The sequence below is a fragment of the Panthera onca genome, chromosome B3 (genome assembly GCF_046562875.1).
Source record: "Panthera onca isolate mPanOnc1 chromosome B3, mPanOnc1 haplotype 2, whole genome shotgun sequence".
Taxonomy (NCBI): Eukaryota; Metazoa; Chordata; class Mammalia; order Carnivora; family Felidae; genus Panthera; species Panthera onca.
In genome coordinates, this window is record NC_138344.1 from 4,691,202 (window position 1) to 4,713,406 (window position 22,205).

At 49.1% G+C, this 22,205-nt stretch overlaps 1 protein-coding gene across 5 annotated transcripts in view; it reads right to left on the reverse strand.

Moving 5' to 3' along the window:
• The window catches only part of ZNF592 (zinc finger protein 592), a 59,243-nt gene that overhangs the window by 23,464 nt on the left and 13,574 nt on the right, over positions 1-22,205 (reverse strand). For 4 of the 5 annotated variants that reach the window (XM_060617578.3, XM_060617579.3, XM_060617575.3 and 1 more), the window contains 2 exons: positions 18,341-18,424; positions 5,642-7,922 (listed from right to left, as the gene is read on the reverse strand). In XM_060617578.3, the coding sequence (XP_060473561.3) occupies positions 5,642-7,903 (2,262 nt within the window). In that variant the 5' untranslated portion in view covers positions 7,904-7,922; positions 18,341-18,424. Of the gene's footprint in view, positions 1-5,641; positions 7,923-18,340; positions 18,427-22,205 lie in introns of those variants that run through there. The other variant, XM_081795830.1, reaches the window with a different exon arrangement.

The window sequence follows — 22,205 nt, forward strand, 5'->3', positions numbered from 1 at the left end:
TTATTTTAGATGTAGAACAGTAATGAAGCTGCACCCTTCTGTGTAAGAGACGGAGGAAGATGACCTCACACACACACACACACACACACACAGGCACACGCATGCACACGCACAGACATACTGATACGTATTTGTAAAACAGAGCCATGGAAAGATAAACTGAAAGTGAACAGAAATGGTTACATATGGGGCAGGAGGGAACAGAGTGAAAGGGACAGAGACAGACGCAAGACTTCAGGGTGGACTCTGTCATACGGTTTTTAAGTTTGGAATCACAAAAATGTTTTACATAGTTTTAAAATAATAAAAAATTAACTAAGTAAACAAAAGCATTCCCTAAAAATTGAAAATCAGAAACTAAATAATCTAACAATGTATCAAGCTGGTGACATCACCACATAGAAAAAAATAACCGTTCCCAGTGTGACCTTTAGAACACAGCATTGGGGCGCTTGGGTGGCTCAGTGGGGTAAGCATCCAACTTCGGCTCAGGCCGTGATCGCACAGTTCGTGAGTTTGAGCCCCGCGTCAGGCTCTGCACTGATAGCTCGGAGCCCGGAGCCCACTTCAGATTCTGTGTCTCCCGCTCTCTCTGCCCCTCCCCCGCTCTCTCTGCCGCTCCCCCCCCTCAAAAACAAACATCAAAAAAAATTTTAAACACGGCATATTGACTTATACATCTTAATGTGATCTAAGAGCAAAAAGAACTGGAAACACATCTTCAATTTTATTCAGTTGTTCTAACATTAGAAATAATATTGGTATTGATATTTTGAACTTTATGTGTATGTATGTGTGGTAGGAAAATCTTAGGAACCAAGATTTTCCGTATAAAATCAGTTACGTAAAAACTCTGATTTGGGGCACCTGGCCAGCTCAGTCGGTAGAGCACACGACTCAATCTCGGGGTCATGACTTCGAGTCCCACGTGGAGTATAGAGACTACTTAAAGAAATAAAACTTTAAAAATACATGCATACTGACAACCATACAATAAAAAAAAACATACGGTTCTTAGCTCAGGCCACAGCAAAAGCCTAGTAGCAGATGTACCCAGCGAGCACCTCTGGCGTCCAGAAGGGGACTCCTAAGCACCATTCCTCACTTCAAGAACCCTGGTTCCTCAGAAGGACGGCCGACTCCTAGTTTAGCACAAGAAACGCACCCAGTACATCTTTTGGGGGCTGAAAGTAAGGTAGCTTCGCAGGCTTTACGAGTTCACGTCCGGAGGGTGCAGGAACCAGCCTGACGGGGCCCCACGACCAAAGACGTGGAAAAGTGACTGACCCCAACATACCAAACACGTGAAAACCACTGCTTCCATGACAACGGCAGAGGAGGCCACCTCACACCCACTAGGATGCCTCCCATCAAAGGCAAACAGACGCACAAACAAAACAGAAAAAGGTGTTGGGGAGGATGTGGAGAAACTGGAACCCTCGTGCTCTGTTGGCGGGAATGTGAAATGATGCAGCCGCCATGGAAAATGGCATTGGGGGGGGGAGGGGGCGGGGATCCGTAAAAATTCTGAAAGAGAGTTTGCCCCTGGTCTAGCCATTCTACTTCTTTTTTTTTTTTTAATTTTTATTTTTAATGTTTATTTATTTTTGAGAGACAGAGAGAGACAGAGAATGAGTGAGGGAGGGGGAGAGAGAGAGGGAGACAAAGAATCTGAAGCAGGCTCCAGACTGGAGCTGTCAGCATAGAGCCTGATGTGGGGCTTGAACTCATGAGCTGTGAGATCACGACCTGAGCCGAGGTCGGACGTCCAACTGACTGAGCCACCCAGGTGCCCCCTAGCCATTCTACTTCTGTGTACACACCCGAAAGAACTGAAAGCAAGATCCCCGAAAGACGTGTGTGCACCATGTTCACGGCCGGGTTCTTGCCGATAGCCAAGAGGTGGAAGCGGCCCGAGCGGCCGTCAGGGGATGAACGGAGAGACAGAGGTGGTCTAAACACACAGTGGAGGGCCAGGCAGCCTCAAAAAGGAAGGAAACGCGGTCACGTGCTACAATACAGCCGAGCCTTGAGGACACCATGCTAAGCGCAGTAAGTCAGTTGGGTAACTGAAAAAACCAGTCCTGTGTGATTCCATTTGTACGAGGTACAGAGTAATCGAATTCATAGAAACAGAGAGTAGAAGGGTGGTTGCGAGGGGCAGGTGGGAGGGGGGAAGGGGGAGTTGTTTCGTGGGTATAGAGTTTCAGTTTTGCAAGATGAAAAGAGTTCTGGAAATTGCACAACGGTGTGAATGTACTTAATGCTACTGAACTGCACACTTAAAGAAAAGGGTGAAGACGGTAAACTCTAGGCTATGTGTATTTTACCATTTATTTATTTATTTTTATTTATTTACCATTTATTTATTTATTTATTTATTTATTTATTATTTTATTTTTATTTTATTTATTATTTTATTTATTTATTTATTTATTATTTATTTATTACCATTTATTTATTTTTAAAATAACAGAAAATCGTGGGGCGCCTGGGTGGCTCAGCAGGCTGAGCATCTGACTTCAGCTCAAGTCATCATCTCACGGTTTGTGAGTTTGAGCCCCGTGTGGGGCTCTGTGCTGACAGCTCAGAGCCCGGAGCCTGCTTCACCTTCTGTGTCTCCCCCCACCTCTCTCCCTCTCTCTCTCTGCCCCTCCCCCGCTCACACTCGGTCTCTCCCCCTCTCTCTCAAAAATAAACAAACATTAAAAAAATAAAAAACATCTGTGTCTCCCTCTCTCTCTGCCCCTCCCCCGTTCATGCTCTGTCTCTCTCTGTCCCAAAAATAAATAAAAAACATTGAAAAAAAAAAATTTAAAAAAAAAAAATAAATAAAAAAAAAATAAAAAAAAATAAAAAACAGAAAATCTTAACACACTACTTGAGATTGTTTGGGCATCCACTCACTACTGCAAATACTGTTAACTAAGGGAAACAAATTAAGTATATATCCCATTTTCCAACATAAACTATATTTCAAGGTAACCAAATAGCCCTCATCAAAGAGGAAAAGATACTTTATACAGAACTCCAGCTAACAACTGAGAAAGAAATAATAAAATTACAAAACACCCTTATGCAACTCCTAATAAAATGACTGACTCCAGGAGCAATTATTAATGGATACTAAAATAATTACACGAAGTGTAGGGAACGTTACAATGAAGGCATCAGAACATCGCCACCTGGACTCACTGGTCATACTGAGCATCGTCAAAACAGAGGCAGGCAAGGACTCTGTGCCTCCCTGAAGTCAAGAAATACAAAAGGCACGGTAGTCCCCCTCCTCAAAACTGCCAATTTCTAGTCTACCCCATAAGATATGGCATATTGAAGAACAAATTAATTGTATGAGGAAGCACCGGTCAAAGCCAGAATTGTCCTGGAAAATTGCCAGGGCCCAGGGACCTGTTTCTTCAGGAAATCAGGGACATGAAAAGTAAGTGGGGGAGGGGGTCTGGTGGGGTGGAGTGGGAAACAGTGCTGTTCTAGAGTGAGAAATGTAAAAGACATAAACGAATGTTAACACGTGGGTCCACGTTTGGATCCCCATTCAAAACAAGCCCAACTATAAAAAGATAGTTTTCGATACAAAAGGAAAATTCGCGTATGGACTTGTATTAGACAACATGAAAGAATTGTTATTCATTTTGTTAGAGGTGACAATGATACTATAGCTGCATAAAAGCTTAAGACCAAGAAAAAATAGTCTCTCTGTGCTGACATCCTGCCCAACAAGGCCACATGGAACACCAGAAGCCCTCTGGCCCCTGCAGAGGCCGGCACACCCAGGGAGAGCTCGCAAGGCCCTCCTGCTGCTCCTGCACCAGTGAAGCCCGTCTCCACCCTCCCCGCATGTGCCCTGAAGCCTGGCTACTGTCTCGGGAGACTCAAGTCCCCCAGCCAACAAGGCTAGGTTTGGATCCCAGACCTCAAACCTTACCCTCTGCTTAAGACTCGGAGACCGCACTTAACGGCGGGACTCCTCGTGAGGGATTTGAGCTGGGCTGAGAGAAGCCTGACGGCCTTCCTGGCTACCCTCTCCCTTCTTGTCCGGGGGACCTCTGGTCCAGCTCCCACCAGAGGAGAGCGACACACAGAAGAAGCAGGATGGGAAGGGTGTCAGCCGGGGATCCTATACCCTGACGTCTTCCTGCACGGATTTTAGAAGGCGGGTGAAGAACAGTGTGGAAAAACACCAAGCGTCAGAACTCTGCGGAAAATGGTTCTGATCACATGACCTAGAAGAAGAGGTCCTGGCCCGAGTCAGCCATGTGGGGACAGCCAGAAGACCAAAGCCCCCGGGGAAAGGGGCCGGGGTCGCCACACTCCATCGGACTCACCAGAAGCAGAATGCAAACTGAGGGGAAAAGGCGGAGAGGAGAGACAACAGCCACCCCACCAGCACCTCGCTGGCCCCGCCCCGGGGGCTGCAGAAGGTCGACAGGCCACCAAACTCCACCACTCCTCTCCTCTGAGCTGAGCGCACTTTGCACTGTCTGGCACCTTTGTTCCCCGTACTCGGAACACCCCGGCCCCTCCCCCTCCTCCAGACTCTTCTCCAGGGTCCAACTCAATCCTCCTGTCATTCCCCACGGCCCCCGCCCTCCGCCTGGCGCCTCCTCGCGTCAGTCCCTCTCAGGCACTCCGTGCAACCTCCTCTACAAGCCTGTCAGCCCCAACCTCGGTCTGCCTCTGCCTCACATTGTAGCAGGGGTGAGCCCTGCCCCCGCTGAGCCGCGGGAAGCCCTGGAGGAGGGGTGTGACTCCCTCCCCACCCCCCACAGCACCCCTGTGCTCCGCGGGGGACGGGGCACACAGGGAACACCTGAGGAGAGCTCGTGGGCCACCAAACAGGTGTGCGGCCCCTGCTGGACTAAAGTAGAAAGAGCTGCTTTGCTCTCCTCCCAGGCCTCTGTGGCCCTGGCTTAGGGAGGCTGGGTGAGGGGCTGGGCTTGGCTAGGTCGTGAAGGGAGTCACCTGGAGGAGGAAGGAGAGAGCCTTCTGGAGGCACGTCTGGAGGCCTGCTTTCACAGGGCCTCGTGAACACAGACAGCCACCGACACAGCCCAGACAAACACCACTCTCGTCAAGAGCTGGAACACGCACGTACGCGTGGCTGCTCTCCTGGAGTGGGAGGACACAGAAGGGAGAGGCCCCAGAAGCTTCTGCCACGGCCTGCGTTCCGGGCCACTCTCCTTCCTCAGCCCGACCCTGGGGAACAGCTCAGGGGTGACGCGGTTCCGAGAGCACGGGCCGTGGTACCGGGCGGCGAGGCCCCCACGCGTCCCCAAGCTCTCCGGGCCCGTGAGAACACTGTGTGGACCCCTCCCAGGGACCTGGGGGCCGCCAGCAGAGACCCACCCAGCGGAGGGGGTGCTGAGTGGCCACAGATACAGCAGGCAAACCTTCAGAGTCTCCCCGGGGGGGGGGGTGGGGGGGGTGGGGGGGGGGACCCTTCCCCCAATAAACACCAAGCACTATGCATTCAGGAGGGTCACTAACCATCAGGCCAGACGTCCTCTTCTAAGACTCCTAAGATGCCACCAGTGCCCCCGCATCAATGAGCTTTCCTCCATGCCCAATCATGGAGCTCGTGTAAACCAGGGGCCGACGGCCAGCGCAGGAAGGGTCTGCTTACCAGCCCCTCGGTCTCCTCCGTCGTTCTCTGGAAATGCGCAGCCATGGCCATGTAGTCGCGTATCTGCCTGTGACACTCGAGACACTTGATCCCGTGCCGGATGAGCCTCACGGGGTCCGGGTAGAGCGGCAGAGCCGGAAGGGCCGGGCCGGCACCGCCCGGAGCCGGGCCGTGTTTGGGGGAAGCGGGGGCGGCGGGGGCGGCGGCGGCGGCGGGGGCGGCCGGGGCCGGGGAGTTCGCGGGGGCGGCCGCGAACATCTGGTCCACAGAGATGGGCTTCACGAGCAGCTGCGAGCACTGCATGACGAGCCCCTTGCTCTTGTGGTCGCGCGCGTGCCGGAGCAGGCTGCACTTGTTGAAGAAGAGAAGCGTCTGGGAGCACAGCGTGCACAGCACCTCGATGTGGACGCTCCGCCGGCCGTAGTGCTGGCTCAGGCTCTTCTCTAAGGCAAACGCGTCCCCGCACTCCAGGCAGCAGTACCCGCTGGCCGGCACGTGGATCCTGCTGTCCGCGGGCGGGCTGAGATTGGGCGCGTAGAGGGGCACGGGGTTGGAGCTGTGGAGGACCTTGTTGAAGACCTCCACGGCCAGCGGGGCGGCCTTCTTCACCTGGTGGACCAGGGGCACGGACATCTGGGTGAGCTGCGGCTGGCTCCGCCGCTGCGCGGAGGACTTGGCCGTGACCGACGCGGCGACGCTGTGGGGGACCAGGTTCAGGTTGGCCAGGTGCACGGCCTTGGGCAGGAGGCTGGCGGGGGCCGGCGCGGACGCCTGAGGCGCCGCGCTCTGCTGCTGCTTCCTGCCCGTCTGCGGGCCGGGGGCAGCCCCCTTTGGGGCCCGAGCCCCGGAGCTGCAGCAGGAAGACGAAGATTCGCTGGCCTTCGGCGCGCTCTCGTCCCCCTTCTTGTCACCCTGGGGGCTCCCGGCGTTTGCGCCCGCCTCAGGAGAGCGCTCCACCGCCGGCAAGGCCGTGACCTCATCCTCTGGCACCTCGCTCGGGGCCTCGGCAACGGCACTCCCTAGAGGGGACCCAACGGGGGACTTACTGGGATCGTCAGGGTCCGGCAGGATCCTCGTGACGGTCCGTTTGATTTCCCCCGAGGACGTCTTAATGGTTTTGATCCTGACTTTGGGAATTGCTGGTGGGGAGCTGGCAGCCACCGAAGGGGAGCCTTTGCTGCTGCTGTCACTGCAGATGCTCCGAGGGCTGTCCGAGGGCTTGATACTCTTTCTAGTGGCCTCCAGGGGGCTCCGGGGACTCTTTGGTGACTTGGGCATTTTGGGGCTGCCTTTGGAGCCCTCTTTAGCGGGCCCTGAGGGTTCCTTTGTGTGGCCAGGCTGATCCTCCTTGGTGACACTGGCCACTCTTTTGGCCTGCAGGGCCACCAAGGCTGCGACACAAGAGGACAGCTTGGAATGAGCTGGCTTCAGACGCTGCCTAGGGGGGACTGACGAGCAGGTGCCGAGCTCCAGGGCAAGCCCCTTAGGCTCTCCAATACTGTTGCTGGGGTGGCTGTTGAATTCCAAAGCTTCCCCAAAGAATCGACTGGCATCCAGCTCCTTGTGAGGCTCCCCCACCTTCTGCCCACCTCGCTCGTGTTCCTGCTGACTCCCCAAGGGCAGAGGTTCTGGCTTGGGCTCTTTCTTACAAAAGTGATCAAACATATGCAGCTCTGGGACCGGAAACTTTGCCAGAGCCTCCAGGACTGGGCCCCCCACAGGCCCACACCCAGGAGGGGGTGGAAAATAACCGTCAGAGTGCTTGGGCTTCATTCCAAACCCATTATCTTTGATGGCATCCTCAGGTTCTGGGCTGGAGATTGGACTGAACTGGTTAAAGGTCGGTAACGGCTCTGACTTGGAAGGTTCTAGCTTGCCGGGGAAACTCCTGGCACTGTCGCCATTCATGAAAGTTGAATCAAATTTCCCACAGTTGTGACCCAGGTTGTGGGGATCTGGAGGCAGGTCTGAGCCCCGGAATCCATTGTGGAGGAGGCTGGGAGCGATGTGGTCCTTCTCCGCTTCGAACGACTCCTGGCGGCTGGTGTTCTTGACGATGACACTCACGGCCGGCACATCTGAGGCTGATCCTGAGTGAGACAAGGACACGCTCTCATCCATACACATGCCTGCGGGTTTGAGGGGACTCTCATTGTCCTCACTGGGGGTCTGGATGGCCTCCTTGGCATCAAGGCTGGTGGGATCTGGGATGTCAAAGGCAGCCAGAAGGTCATCAAAATCTGGAGTTTTCATATCCCCCATGGCTGGATGCTGGCAGGGGCTACAACAGAAGCAGAACAGGATCAGTGATCCCCGGGGTCCCCCTGGACTCTGTTCGGCATCATCTTCATCACACGCCCATCACACTAACACACACGCACACAGCCGGGGTGCACACACGTGAACCCCACGGCTGAGTTTTACCCCAACAGGTTTCCAAAATGCTGAGGACATTGGGGGACGGATGGAAAGAGAAGTTTACACGCAGTGACAAGGCCACCTGGCCGGCCCTAAACATCAATACCTGGAAATTCCTAACTGGTTGCATAGCCAAAAGGAGAAAACGCTCGTATCGCGCCCCCTCAATTTCTCAGGGACTAGCGTGACTCCCTAAGCACGTGCGCTAGTAAAAACCCAATCACCGAGACCTAAAAACAAACTAAAAGAAAAATCGAGAAAACAAAGGTATGGCTCCGCGCCTCCTTTCTTTAGAAATCTTCCGATTCATATATGAGACTTGGCGAGGACTTCTGCTAATTTGCCTCCTACTATTTAATCATGAATTTTGTATAGCTTTGTGTTTTTTGTTGCACGAATTCAGTCAAATCTAAGATGATTTGCTACTGCCAGGATGTATGCTGTCTCATAAATAAACTAAACTCCAGCAAATTGTGTCACCTCTCAGGCCCTTTTTTCTCTAGTTAGTGTCTGCTTGCCGTAATTTTCACCTAAAACTGTTATTGGCTGGTAGGTGGACCACTAAATGTGAGGTGCAGGATGACTCTCAAAACGGCAACCACATGGTCCTCTGATGGGCTGGAGAACAGTCTTGGGGAAGCCCCAAATTTCATTTTAACTTAATACTCAAAGACAAGATCCACCTGTCTCCTTCATGCTCTGGAGAAGGAAAACTATGGCCCTGCTGTGACAGGAAACCCAGGGCCCTAGGAAAGAGGCCCTCTGTCAGGACATCACTGTGACACTCACACTCAGATCAAACAGAAGCTAGCTGGTTCCCACCTGCTGGAAAGAGGAAGAAAAACCCCACCATCTCCCTTGTTCAGCCCACAACTCCCGCGTCTGCTTCGGCATCCCAGAGCCTCGCTTGCCTGCACATTTCTTACACGTTTATACTGAAAACCTGTCTGGATGAAGAAAGACATGACTCTTAGCAAGCAGGAGAGTAGCTGCACAGAACCAGTTACGTGACAAATCCTTGGGTCCAGGGACCCCAAGGCCCATGTTCTTATCCTAACAACAAAAATTCCCAAAAGCTGTATGTGCGGAAATATGCAGTATGATTAAAACAACACAAAAGGGACAAACACGCACAAAAGAATCTAAATGTCCGAGAACAGAGGATGATTAAATCATCGATAGACTATTATGGCAGCCAATAAAAATCCTAATTATGAAATTCATATAGCAACATGGAAAACTAGTGATAGTGTTGGAGCCCCTGTCTGGCTCAGTCAGTGGAGAGTGCAACTCTTGATCTCAGAGTTGTGAGTTCAAGCCCCATGGTGGGTGTAGAGATTACTTAAAAAGAAAAAATCTTTAAAAAAATTACTTGGGGCACCTGGGTGGCTCAGTCAGTTCTAAGTGTCCAGCTCTTGATTTTGGCTCAGGTCATGATCTCGCAGTTCATGAGTTCAAGCCCCACAAAGGGCTCTGCGCTCACAGCAAGGAGCCTGCTTGGAATTCTCTCCCTCCCCCTCTCTCTGCCTCTCTCCCTCCCTCCCTCCCCCAACTCTCTCTCGAAATAGATAAATATACTTTTAAAAAATTACTTACAGTGTTGTTAAAAAATTAATAGAAAATGCTATTAATACAAAGTTAAAGTTAAGTTAAAAACTTAATACAAAAATGCCGCTAGACTATAGCCATGTAAAACTAAGTATGCAGTTGAGCCAAGATTAAAAGAAAGAGAAAAATAATTTGTAGGGTGGTGGGATTACTGGCGGGTTATTTTTTCAAAACTCTTTTTTGTGCTGATAGATTGCATTTATAATTTTAAAAGTGGGATATAAACAGGGCAGCGGGTGACGGGGGAGGGGGGGGGAATACTTAGAACCATGAGGGAGCAGGTGGCATAGCACAGGTGTATCTGTTACCACCTCCTGGGACCCACAGTTTCGCAGCTTTGGTCTCCTGCCCCTCCCCCAACCCCCAACAAAACATATCTGCCTACTTGAGAGTTCTTACAGAAAATGAAAAATACCTTCTGCTCTGGGAATATATCTAATTCTGGTAGATAATAATAAAGTGAAATACCAATTATCTACACTAAATATGGGCTGGCGGAATATCTTTCAAATGTGATGTAAAGTTCCTGGACACAAACGACTGTCTCCTGGAAATAGGAGCCCATAAGCAAGGGGAACAGACTGGGTACTGTGCAAAGCACTGGCACCCCAATACCAAGTCCCCCACCATGCAGGCTGGTGCTAACTGTAAGGAAACACCTCTGTGATGTCCGTGTGCATTTATTTCCTTCCCCCTCCCACCCCCACCCCTGCTTTGTGCAGTCTAGAGGGAAAAAAAAAAGAGATGGAAGGAGAAGGGCAGAATAGACCGGTCTTTTTACGGAGCTGAGACCAGCACACGAGGGAGGAGAGGAAGTGGTTGGTGGTGTGTGTGAGGATAACGTGAGGTCACAGGAGCTTAAAGCAGAGAGAGATTACATCAGAAGAAAGCCAGGTCCTCCACATCGGGGAATCTCAGAGACGGGCTGAGATCGGTCAGGGGGAAGGTGAGGTAACTTTTGCAGGGAAATGGGGTGGCTGCTCGACAGCAGAAGCAGGAAAAACCTTTATAACCTTTGGACCTTAAATACCAAAGCTGACACTTTTAAAAGCCAAAGATCAAGTCCTGTTTTCTATTTACTTGTAGTAGGGAAACCAAAACCAGCAGCAATCAGTAACGGTGAATAAGGGGCTAACGGCGTACCTGTTTCCATTTCTCTAAACCTTGCTCTAAAGTAAGCATCACATTGCTTATAAGTAGAATATAGAAACTAATCCAAATGTAACCTATCATAAAAGCAAAGGAAGAAAGAGACTACCAACAAAAAGTTCTACTCGCCAAAAACCTGCCAGCACAAGGTTCAAAGACAAACAACAAACCAGCAGGAATATGTGCAACACAACAGTTACCATCATTAATGTCTTTACTACAGAAAAGGCTCTTACGAAGCAGTAAGTAAGAGATAAGCAGCCCACTTAGAAAATGAGCAAAGGTGGCGAGCACATAATGAAGAAAAACACAAGTGGACAGCTATTCCATAAAAAAAAAGCTGCTACTTCCCAAGAAATTAGAGGAATACAAATTAAAATAATGAGAAGCCATTTTGGCTTACCAAATTGACCCAAGTTTTAAAAAATAATAATTCCCAATATTGGCAGAGATGTAGCAAAAGAGGCATTTTGAAGGAAGTATAAATTGATACAATTTGTCTTAGCTGCAAGTTAGCGATGCCTACATAAGGCTCAATAGTTCCACTCCCAGGGGCGCCTGGGTGGCTCAGATGAGTGTCCGACTTCGGCTCAGGTCATGATCTCACGGTTCGTGAGTTCGAGCCCCAGGTCAGGCTCTGTGCTGATGGCTCAGAGCCTGGAGCCTGCTTCCGATTCTGTGTCTCCCTCTCTCTGCCCCTCCCCCGCTCATGCTCTGTCTCTCTCTCTCTCTCTCTCTCTGTCAAAAATAAATAAATATTTTTAAAAATAAAAAAAAAAAAACAGTTCTACTCCCAGAAATGTGATATTTGCATGTCGCAAAGATAATCATTGCAGAATTTTTTATAACAAAAGTATTTCATGACAAAAAATGAGACACAACCAAAGTTCCAACAATAGAAAGCTGGTTCAATAAATTACGGTATATTAACACAATTAAATACTAGACATCATAAGACAATATTTATGTCTATGAGAAATGCTCCTGATACAACGTGGAGGCAGGGGAGGATGCTGTAGTGTATACATGGTACAATCTCTACTTAAAACAAAAAATTTTAACGTACAGTTTTTATGAAAAGGGCTAGAGAAACACTCTAAAATCTTAAAAGTATCTCAATAGATGATGAGATTCTTTTCTTTCGTTTATCTGCATTTTCAAATTATTTATTCAAACTATTTCATGTTGTACTGCTTATGTAGTTTCATTAAATTATATTTTTTCATATAAAAAGAAGAAAAGGGACACCTGGGTGGCTCAGTAGGCTGACCGCCCAACTCTTGACTTCGTCTCAGGTCATGATCCCAGGGTCGTGGGACTGAGCCCCGTGTGGGGCTCTGCGCTGAGTGTGGGGCCTGTTTGAGATTCCCTCTCCCTCCCTCTCCCCACTCACACGTGCACTCTAAGCAAAAATAAAAAATAGGGGCGCCTGGGTGGCTCAGTCAGTTGAACGTCTGACTTTGGCTCAGGTCACGATCTCGCAGTTTGTGAGTTCGAGCCCCATGTTGGGCTCTGTGCTGACAGCTCAGAGCCTGGAGCCTGCTTTAGGTTCTGTGTCCCCCTCTCTCTCTTCCCCTCCCTCACTCATGCTCTGTCTCCCCCTGTCTCAAAAATAAGTAAACATTAAAAAAAAAAATTTAAAGGAAAGATAAAAAATAAAGAAAGAAGAAATTAGGGAGGCCAAAACACTTGAGAAGCTTCTTACAGAGGACTCCAAAAATCACTAATATAAAATTCTCGAAGCACATCTGGCATGACTCAGCAGGGGACTGCCAGCTAGAAAACTGGTGAAACAACTTAATTAAAATAGAAAGTGTGGTCAAGACGTAAAGCATCGGCGTGCCGGCGTCTGCAGCCCATCGCGGGCTGGGAAGCGCAAACCTCAGACCTGCTCTGCCGGGGGACAGCCTTTGGGACCAGAGCCTGGTTATGGCCTCTGCCCCGTGTCCACCAACACCAGCCCAGACACCTGGCGCGGCCCAGAGAGCACCGGCTGGGCTCACCGCGCAGCATCTGGACGGGCTAACGCCAGGCGTGGTGAGCCCACCAGTTCTCTGTGGCCTAGGCTAACCGTGCGACATTATGTGCAATCCCGTGCGGGTAAAGAGCAATTCCAGGACTGTCAGACTGACGCCATATCCTCTCTAAAGAAGTTTCTCCTCAGGAAAGTAAATATAAATCCCCATTTTTTTTTTTTTTTATTATAGGGTCTACTACTTGACCAAGAAATTTTATCAAACACTTAAGTAAATATGTCAGTGGATGAGAGGGGGAACACCTTAACCCTGGAAGGGCCTCAGGAGGCCTGATCAGCCTATTAGAATTCTTTGAGGGGATATAAACAATATGATTATGGCAGAACTAGTAGGCAGAACCCCTATAGACTTTAAACGCCATATTTCACCAAAAACAATTTTAAAAACCGAATGCCATAGAACTTGGGTGAATGAATGTTGTATGCGTGTGTGCTGTGTTTGTGATTGTCATTTATGAGGAACCGTGAACAGTGGAGTTTCTAACCCACTGACCAGTTCAAGACAAGCTTAATGCTTTCATAAATTACCTAGAATGGTAGATCCCAACCCACAGGTAGTCCCAATGACCGTCATATCCACATAGGTAGTCCCAATGACCGTCATATCCACATAGGTAGTCCCAATGACCGTCATATCCACATAGGTAGTCCCAATGACCACCCATTAAAAACACCACCACGGAGCACCTGGGTGGCTCAGTCTGTTAAGCATCCAACTTCAGCTCAAATCATGATCTTGTGGTTCATGGGTTTGAGCCTCACATTAAGCTCTGTGCTGACAGCTCAGAGCCTGGAGTCTGCTTCAGATTCCGTGCCTCCCTCTCTCTCTGCCCTCCCCCGCTCACACTCTGTCTCTCTCTCTCTTTCTCAAAAATAAACATAAAAAATAAATAAAATAAAATAAAATAAAATAAAATAAAATAAAATAAAATAAACACCACTACTGAATGAGGATCTGTAAAAAATTAATTTAACTTCATTTATTTATTTTGAGAGAGAGAGAGAAAATCCCAAGCAGGCTCCACATTATCAGCACAGAGCTCAACATGGGCCTTGATCTCATGAACCATGAGCCAAAATCAAGAATCAGATGCTGAACTAAGCCACCAAGGAGCCCTGAAAAAATTAATTTAAAAAGGAGGTCTCAAATTAAAAATAGACCTACCCTATGACCCAGCAGTAGCACTGCTAGGAATTTACCCAAGGGATACAGGAGTGCTGATGGACAGGGGCACTTGTACCCTAGTGTTTATAGAAGCACTTTCAACAATAGCCAAATTACAGAAGGATCCTAGATGTCCGTCAACTGACGAGTGGATAAAGAAATTGTGGTTTATATACACAATGGAATACTATGTGGCAATGAGAAAGAAATGAAATCTGGCTATTTGCAGCAATGTGGATGGAACTGGAAGGTATTATGCTGAGTGAAATAAGTCAGGCAGAGAAAGACAGACACCATATGTTTTCACTCATACGTGGATTCTGAAAAACTCAGCAGAGGACCAGCGGGGAGGGGAAGGGGGAAAGAAAAAGTTACAGAGAGGGAAGGAGGCAAACCATAAGAGACTCTTAAAAACTGAGAATAAATTGAGGGTCGGTAGGGGGTGGGAGGGAGGGGAAAGTGGGTGATGGCCATTGAGGAAGGCACCTGTTGGGATGAGCACTGGGTGTTGTATGGAAACCAATTTGACAATAAATTTCATGAAAAAAAGAAGAAGAAAAAAAAACAAAGAAAAAGGACATCTCAGTGCAGCGCCTGGGGAGCTCAGTCAGTTAAGCATGCAACTCTTGATTTCAGTTCAGGTCATGAGCTCACAGTTCATGGGATCGAGCCCTCCATCAGGCTCTGCGCTGATGGCGAAGTGTGCTTGGGATTCTCTCTCTCTCTCCTTTCCCTCTGACCCTCCCCTGCTCATGCCCGCGCTTGCTCTCTCTCTCTCTCTCTCTCTCAAAATAAATAAATAAACATTTTTAAAAATTTCTAAAGGAGGTCTTAGGGCACCTGGATGGCTCAGTTAAGCATCCAAGTCTTGATTTCAGCTCAGATCATGATCTCACAGTTTGTGAGTTCAAGCCCCAGCATCGGGCTCTGTACTGATGGTGTGGAGCCTGCTTGGGATTCTCTCTCTCCCTGTCTCTCTGCCTGTGCTCTGTCTCTCTCCCTCTCTCAAAATAAATAAATAAACCTAAAAGAAATAAAAAGGAGGTCTCATATTCAAAATGCTTTGGGAACCAATGATCTAGCAGAATATTAGGCTATAAGCTTCAGGAGGGAAGAGGCCTGTCTCATTAATCACTGCATTCTCCATTAGGTACTCAATAAATACATTGTGAAGCAATAAAGTGAAACCTTCAAGATTGTAAATAGCCTTAAAACTGTTCCAGAAATCAAAATCAAAATTAAAAGACAACAAGTTCTCAGGAGGCTGTATGAATGGGTGAAATTATGGCAAAGGAGCATCACTGGAGGCCAATTTGGTGAAGGGACATTTAGGAAAATGCAACCTTAATGACACTTTTAGAATAATGGGTTCTAAGCTAAGCAGTTCGATAAAGAGGCTTGGCCATCAGCTCAGACTATTCCCTGAAGACACCACGTTGCATGTTTTCTCACCAAATGCCCAGAAAACATGGGGCTTTATTAGAAAGAATACTGGGAACAACACACAACTTGTGATCTCGCCCTTTTTCAGAACCGCCCGGTGTCCACAGCTCCATGTGCTGTTCAGTTGTGGTTCCCTTTCTTAAGAAAGGCATACCAGAGTCGGAAAAGGTCCTAAGAAACAAGAACGAAGTTATCAAGTAGATAGAGGAGCCTTCTAGTAAGAGCTTACAGATTAGAACTCTTTAATTCTGGAGAGACGAAGGTTTGGGGAAAGGGGGAGGATAAGTCACATACAGATTTGTTCATCAAACCTTAAGATACTACAGAGGAGAGGGGCACCTGGGTGGCTCAGTCAGTTAAGCATCTGATTTCCGCTCAGGTCATGATCTCACAGTTCATGAGTTCGAGCCCCACATCGGGTGAGCCCCACTTCTCTCTCTCTCTCTCTCTCTCTCTCTCTCTGCCCTTCACTCACTTGTGCTCTCTCTCTCTCTTTCACAAATACTAGAGAGAAGAGAGAAGCATTCTGAAGTTTGAAATAAAAGATATAGACAGACAAGAAATAACTGCCCACTAGTCAGAAGCATACTGAAGTTGTTATAGGTAAAATATATACATGTAGTAACATCCATACTTATTTGGATCTAGAAATTAAAAAAAAAAAAAAAAAAAGGCTCTGAGGAACTAAGAAGAAGGGATCGTCACTAAACCTATGAGCTTCCTTTCCCTCAGCACCGATGCTTTTGAATTTCAAATCAACATTAAACTTGGTCATCTGTTTCTTTTAACAACACTAAGTTCAGTAATGGTAGATTAATAAAAGTTCAGAAACAGGACACCCAGGGGGCAGAGGCACTCCAAAAGCATTACGAAAAATTGGATCTCGGGACACCTGTGTGGCTCAGTCGGTTGGGCCTCCAACTCTTGGTTTCGGCTCAGATCATGATCTCACACTTCGTGAGATCAGGTCCCGGGGTTGGGCTCTGTGCTGACAGAGAGGAGCCCTGCGTGGGATTCTCTCTCTCTGCCCCTCCCCTACTGACACACACACACACACACACACACACACACACACACACTCTCTCTCTCTCTCTCTCTTTGTCTCTCTCAAAATAAATAAACTTAAAAAAAAAAAGAAAAATTGGATCTCTAGTCAGTATATCGTTTAATGAGCCAAGGAAGCAAATAACATGTTCCAGATTTATACAATGAAAGTTAAAGGCAGCAAGATTCAAGGAACATTGGACTGGGAACCACAAATTCAGTTTCCTCGAATTTGCCACCGCTTGTCGGATGATGTCTAGAAGGATGGATGTGTGTATGTTTTCCAACCTGTGGGTAAACTCTTTATCCTGCTTCCACATGACTGAATGTGGCTTACAAGCTGATATAATCTGTGTTCAATCACTGTTATAATGGTTTAGAGTTTACAAAGGGGTAAGTGGAAGTTACCCTCAGCTTTCTACGTTAGAAGGAGTATTCCAGAGGAAACGGAGCAAAGACTAATCCAAGCTGTCTGATGCACAGAGAAAGTGCGTGCAGCCATGCTTACTCAGGACAGGCTGAGACCAGAAGGTACCTGAGCTGGTTGCCAGACGGGGGAAGTTCTGTCGCAGGAAAGGAAGCTGGGCAAGGGGAAAGAGAACGAACGAGCGAGCGAGCTGCTGCTCCTGGGGTTGTCAGAAGCTTTAGTCTGGACTCAGGTTAAACGGTGATGAGAGAAAGACACTGAGCCCATGGGAGGTAGAGAAGGGAACTCAGTGAAATCTAATGACCTGGGAAAGGTCCCACGTTCCTGGACCCAGAATGAAGCCCCAGGCCGGGAACAGGAGAGCTAAAAGAGGAACAAACTGGGAAGCACGAGAAGGGCTTTCACCCCATCCCGTCACAGTCACCCAGGAGGAGATCTCAGGCAGGCTTCAGTTTATGATGTAAAATTAAACTAACTCGAAGGATCTCTGAGTCCCCTACAATTATTGGATTTCTACACAAAACTTAGCTCCTAAAGTGGACCAGTGACTCTCTACCATAGACCTGTCACTGCCCTCCCGAACACGGGTCTCAGCGATCCCAAGGCACAGGTGTTCTGAGTCAGTCAGTAGCCAGTGTCTCATTTCACGAGGCACCTGGTATTTGAATCATCAGCAAAGCACAGCCCAAAGAGATGCTCAGCAGTGAAAGAAAGCAGGTGCCAGAGGACGGTGGACCCAGGCGAAATGGCAAAGCTTTTCACTTGTCTTCTTCTTCATCTGGTCTTAGCCCCCTTCAACGCACACTCCACCACAGCGGTTGCTGTGAAACATCTATCTGATCACAGAGACGTCCTGCTCACGGTGCCGGTCACCTGCAGGAGAGAGCTCCAGGCCTCCACCTCTCCAGCCACTTCCCAGGGTGGTTCTCGCAGACTCCCTCCCGACGACAGAATACCTGATGGCCCACCGCACTGGCCCCAGACAGTGCCTGAGCACTGCTCTGCCCCAGGAGCCCCTCCTCTGCCCGCCTCCTCTGAGAGCTGTGACTCCAGACCTCTGCCCTCCTCCTCCTCCTCCTCCTCCTCCTCCTCCTCCTCCGCCCCCCTTCCGCCATGGCGGCACTTCCCGCAGCGGGATGGGGTCCTGGGTTTACTCATCGGTCTCTAAGCCTCTCCAGAGCTAGGGTCATGTCCTTCACCTCTATTTCTGAGACCCCAACACAGCTGGTCCGCAGGGACAAGCAAGCTGTCACTGCTCACTCCGGCCCAGGACAGGTCCTCAGCGCCTCCCCAAAGCCCGCTGGCCCTGCCCCGAGGCAGCTTCCCCTCCCCCTCCAGGCCCTTCCGCCCAAGCAAAACTCCCACTTCCCGGGGACAGAGTCATATCGCAAACATTCTAACAGGACTCACAGGATGTTAGAGCTGAAGGGGACCTCAGAAATGATCTGGTCCAGTGGCTTCCAAATACACGTCTGCAGATTGCTCCTGGACTGACTGCAAAAGAATAACATGGGGAGTGACTTTAACACAGAGTCCCAGGCTCCTACTAGGAGACTGCGACTCAGCAAGTCTGGGAGGGATCCCCGCGTGTTTGTGAAGCCTCCCGGTTGACTCCAGCGCCCTGGCCTCGTCCACCCTCTTCATCTTTACATGGACAACCTGGGCTCCGAAAGGAAAAGCTCAGGGCGCCCAGCTGGCTCAGTGGAGCAGGCGACTCTCCACCTCGGGGCTGTGAGCTGAGCCCCAGGTTGGGTGTACAGATTGCTTAAAAATAAAATCTTGAAAGGAAAGAAAGAAAAGAAAGAAGAGAAGAGAAGAGAAGAGAAGAGAAAGAAAAGAAAAGAAAAGAAAAGAAAAGAAAAGAAAAAGGAAAAGAAAAGAGAAAAGAAAAGAAAAGAAAAGAAAGAAAAGAGGGAGGGAGGGAGGGAGGAGAGAAGGAGAAGTTCACGCACCAAACATTGACCCAATGCCAGGAATGGTGCCTGGCACTGAGGACACAAAGGGAAAGCCCAGACCCTGCTCTTGAGTGCCCCCACACACGACCCAGTGGAAAGCCCGGCCGCCACGAAACTGGGGGTGCCACGGAAGGCCAACAAGGGCACTGCTTTCCCACTGGCAAGGAAGGGAGAGGGACTCTGTCTGAGTGGGGTCACCTCAGTGCGCTCCCCTGGGCTCCCTTCTGTGTCCCTCACTCCTTTGAGGGCACAATTTACTTTTGCTGTAGTTATTTCAGTAAATATTCCCTCTTCCGCTGTCTTATAAGCCCCTCAACAGGCACTCACTAAATTATTAAACCAATATCCCCTCAATTCAAGGTTTGGGTTTCTCCTTGGAGAGGCATGTCAAAGATAATATGTCCAGAGTCTAACTCTCAATTTCCCGTGGCTCAGGCTGGGCATCCGTGAGTCCTCTCACCACCAGACCCTGCAACCAATCCAAGAGCAAATCCCATCAAATGTTCCTTCAAAACATCTCCAAATGCAACCGTTTCCTGCCTCCAGCCAGATTGCTGCTCTAGAAACACCCACCAGGGGCGCCTGGGTGGCTCAGTCAGTGAAGCATCTGACTTCAGCTCAGGTCATGATCTCAGGGTTCATGAGTTCGAACCCCACATCAGGCTCACTGCTGTCAGCACAGAGCCCGCTTCAGATCCTCTGTCTCCCTCTCTCTCTGCCCCTCCCCTGCTGGTGCATGCACTCTCTCTCAAAACTAAACATTTAAAAAAAAAAAAAAAAAAACACCCATCAGATCACATTCCTCCTGTCCTTGAACCCCTTCGACATGGTCCCATCTCACACAGAGCGAGCTCCGGCCATCACCGCAGCCTCCGTGGCCAGGAGGGTCTAAGTGCCCCGTCTCCCACACCTGTCTCTGTCACCCAGTTGGCTCGGGCACACACAGGCCTCTGCCCTGTTCCTCAAACACACCCCTGCTCAGAGCCTTTTAGTCTACTGTTCCCTCTGCTAGGACTGCCCTTCCCCTCAGATCTTGAGGGGCTCACTGCTCACTTCCATCCAGTCTTGACTCAAATGTCCTTTTGTCAGAAGCCTCCTGTGACCAGTGTATGTAACGTCCCAGTCCCCACCCTCACGGTCACACCATCAATCTCTGTCCTTTACTTGTCTTTTCTTCAAAGCCCTTCCCACCACCTGACACATTGCATAATTGCTCATGTCTTCATTGTCTCTTTTTAAGCTCCAGTGTGTTTACTGGAAGGTAATCCACCATTAGAAAGGGGGGATGATTTGACAGGCTCATCCGTCCAGAACTCACATTGCTCAAGGAGAGCCGTGGAATCCTAAGCAGGTTTATTACTACTCAAGAAGTTGGCAAGTTTGCCACGTTATTTGTGTTTCGCTTTTTAAAATTCCTTCATAAACAGAGAGACCTTGAGCGGTTGGTGGGGCCTTGCCAGTGGGAAGGGGTCTGCCCAGAGTAGCACGTGGCCATGAATCCTGGGCTCCTACATGGCTGATTAAGTGAAAATGCTGAATCGGTGGAAGGGGTCTACTGGCCAACATCCCCACAATAAGGTCACTCATCTTGAGGATGGAAACAGTGTGACATCAGTAGAAACGGAGGGCTACCTCTGGGCAGGGCACAGGGTAGACTTAAGTCTTAAGAAAAGGGGATACAACTCTGTGAATATACTAAAAATCATTCAGTTGTGTGCTTTAAATGGGTGAATTGCATGGGGTGCCTGGGTGGCTCAGTCGGTTGAGCATCCGACTTCAGCTCAGGTCACGATCTCGCGGTGTGTGAGTTCGAGCCCCGCGTCGGGCTCTGTGCTGACAGCTCGGAGCCTGGAGCCTGCTTCAGATTCTGTGTCTCCCTCTCTCTCTGCCCCTCCCCTGCTCATGCTCTGTCTCTCTCTGTCTCAAAAATACATACAAACATTAAAAAAATTTTTTTTAATAAATAAATAAATGGGTGAATTGCATGGCGTGTGAATCTTATCTCAAAAAAACTGTGTTTTTTTTTTGTTTGTTTGTTTGTTTTTAAGATAAAAAGAGGGGATAAAACTGGAGGGAGTTGGGATTAGGCAGCACCCGACAGCTCACTGAGATGATAGAAATGGAAACTAGGTATAGACAAAAACAAAGTTTAAACGGAGCTGAGAACTGAGACAAAAACTGATACTCTGTAACCTGCACCCCCTTTCCCTTTCATTACTTGCAAACAGATCTCAGCACTAACTGGGCGCTGCATTTTGTTAGAAAGGAACAGAACAGAGACTAAGAAGCAAGAGGGACAGGACTCCTCCTTGATCACACGGCCTCCTCCTCAAGGAGTCCCTCCCACTGAGTTTTGTAAAAGCATCATCTCCTAGTAGTAGGGACGCCCAAAATTAAACAAAGAGCTGGTAGCCTCAGACCTGTTGGGAACCAAGCCTCCACTCCCTGAACAAAAGGGCCCCAGCCAAGAAAACGTGGCCATTCCGCAGGATTACTTTTTCCTCATTTCTGGCACCCTCGTGTTTGGGGGGTCTGTGTATATTCTGGGTCTCATCTACCACAAGCAAAGTGAGGTCCCAGAGATTCCAAAACCAAAAGGTTTTCAGGGGGCAGGGGTGAGGAGGTGGGAGCAAGGAACATGCTATTACTCTTGGGGTATCTCTGTGGTTCCCTTCTCTCTCTCTCTCTCTCTCTCTCTCTCTCTCTCTCTCTCTCTCACACACACACACACACACACACACACACACACACACACACATATTCTTCCTCCCTCTTCTCTCCTTCCCCTCTCAACAGAGACCAGGTGGGGGCACCTGGGTGGCTCAGTCGGTTAAGCGGCCGACTTCGGCCCAGGTCATGATCTCACAGTTCATGGGTTCCAGCCCCGCATCGGGCTCTGTGCTGACAGCTCAGAGCCTGGAGCCTGCTCCAGATGCTGTGTCTCCCCTCTCTCTCCCCCTTCCCTCTCCCCTCCCCTGCTCGTTCTCTCTCTCAAAAATAAATAAAAACATTAATAAATAAACAAACAAACAGAGACCGGGTGGGCTCTTTCACCATGGCTCCTCAGACCAAGGACAGTCAGCCTTCTTCGGGAAAGCGAGGCACCAGCCAAGGCAGCTTTTTACCAACAAGGCAATATGGCAACAGATCCGACATCCGGGTGCCCAACGGTGTGCCTGCTGTATGTGCCCCTGACATTCCAAGGGGACAGCAGAGAACAGGTATCTAAAGAAACACCTCTGTGTGCCTTTCTACCACCAGACAAAATGGAATATTAAAATTCCTTATCTTTTGAAGACACGTAATAAAATATTTACAGA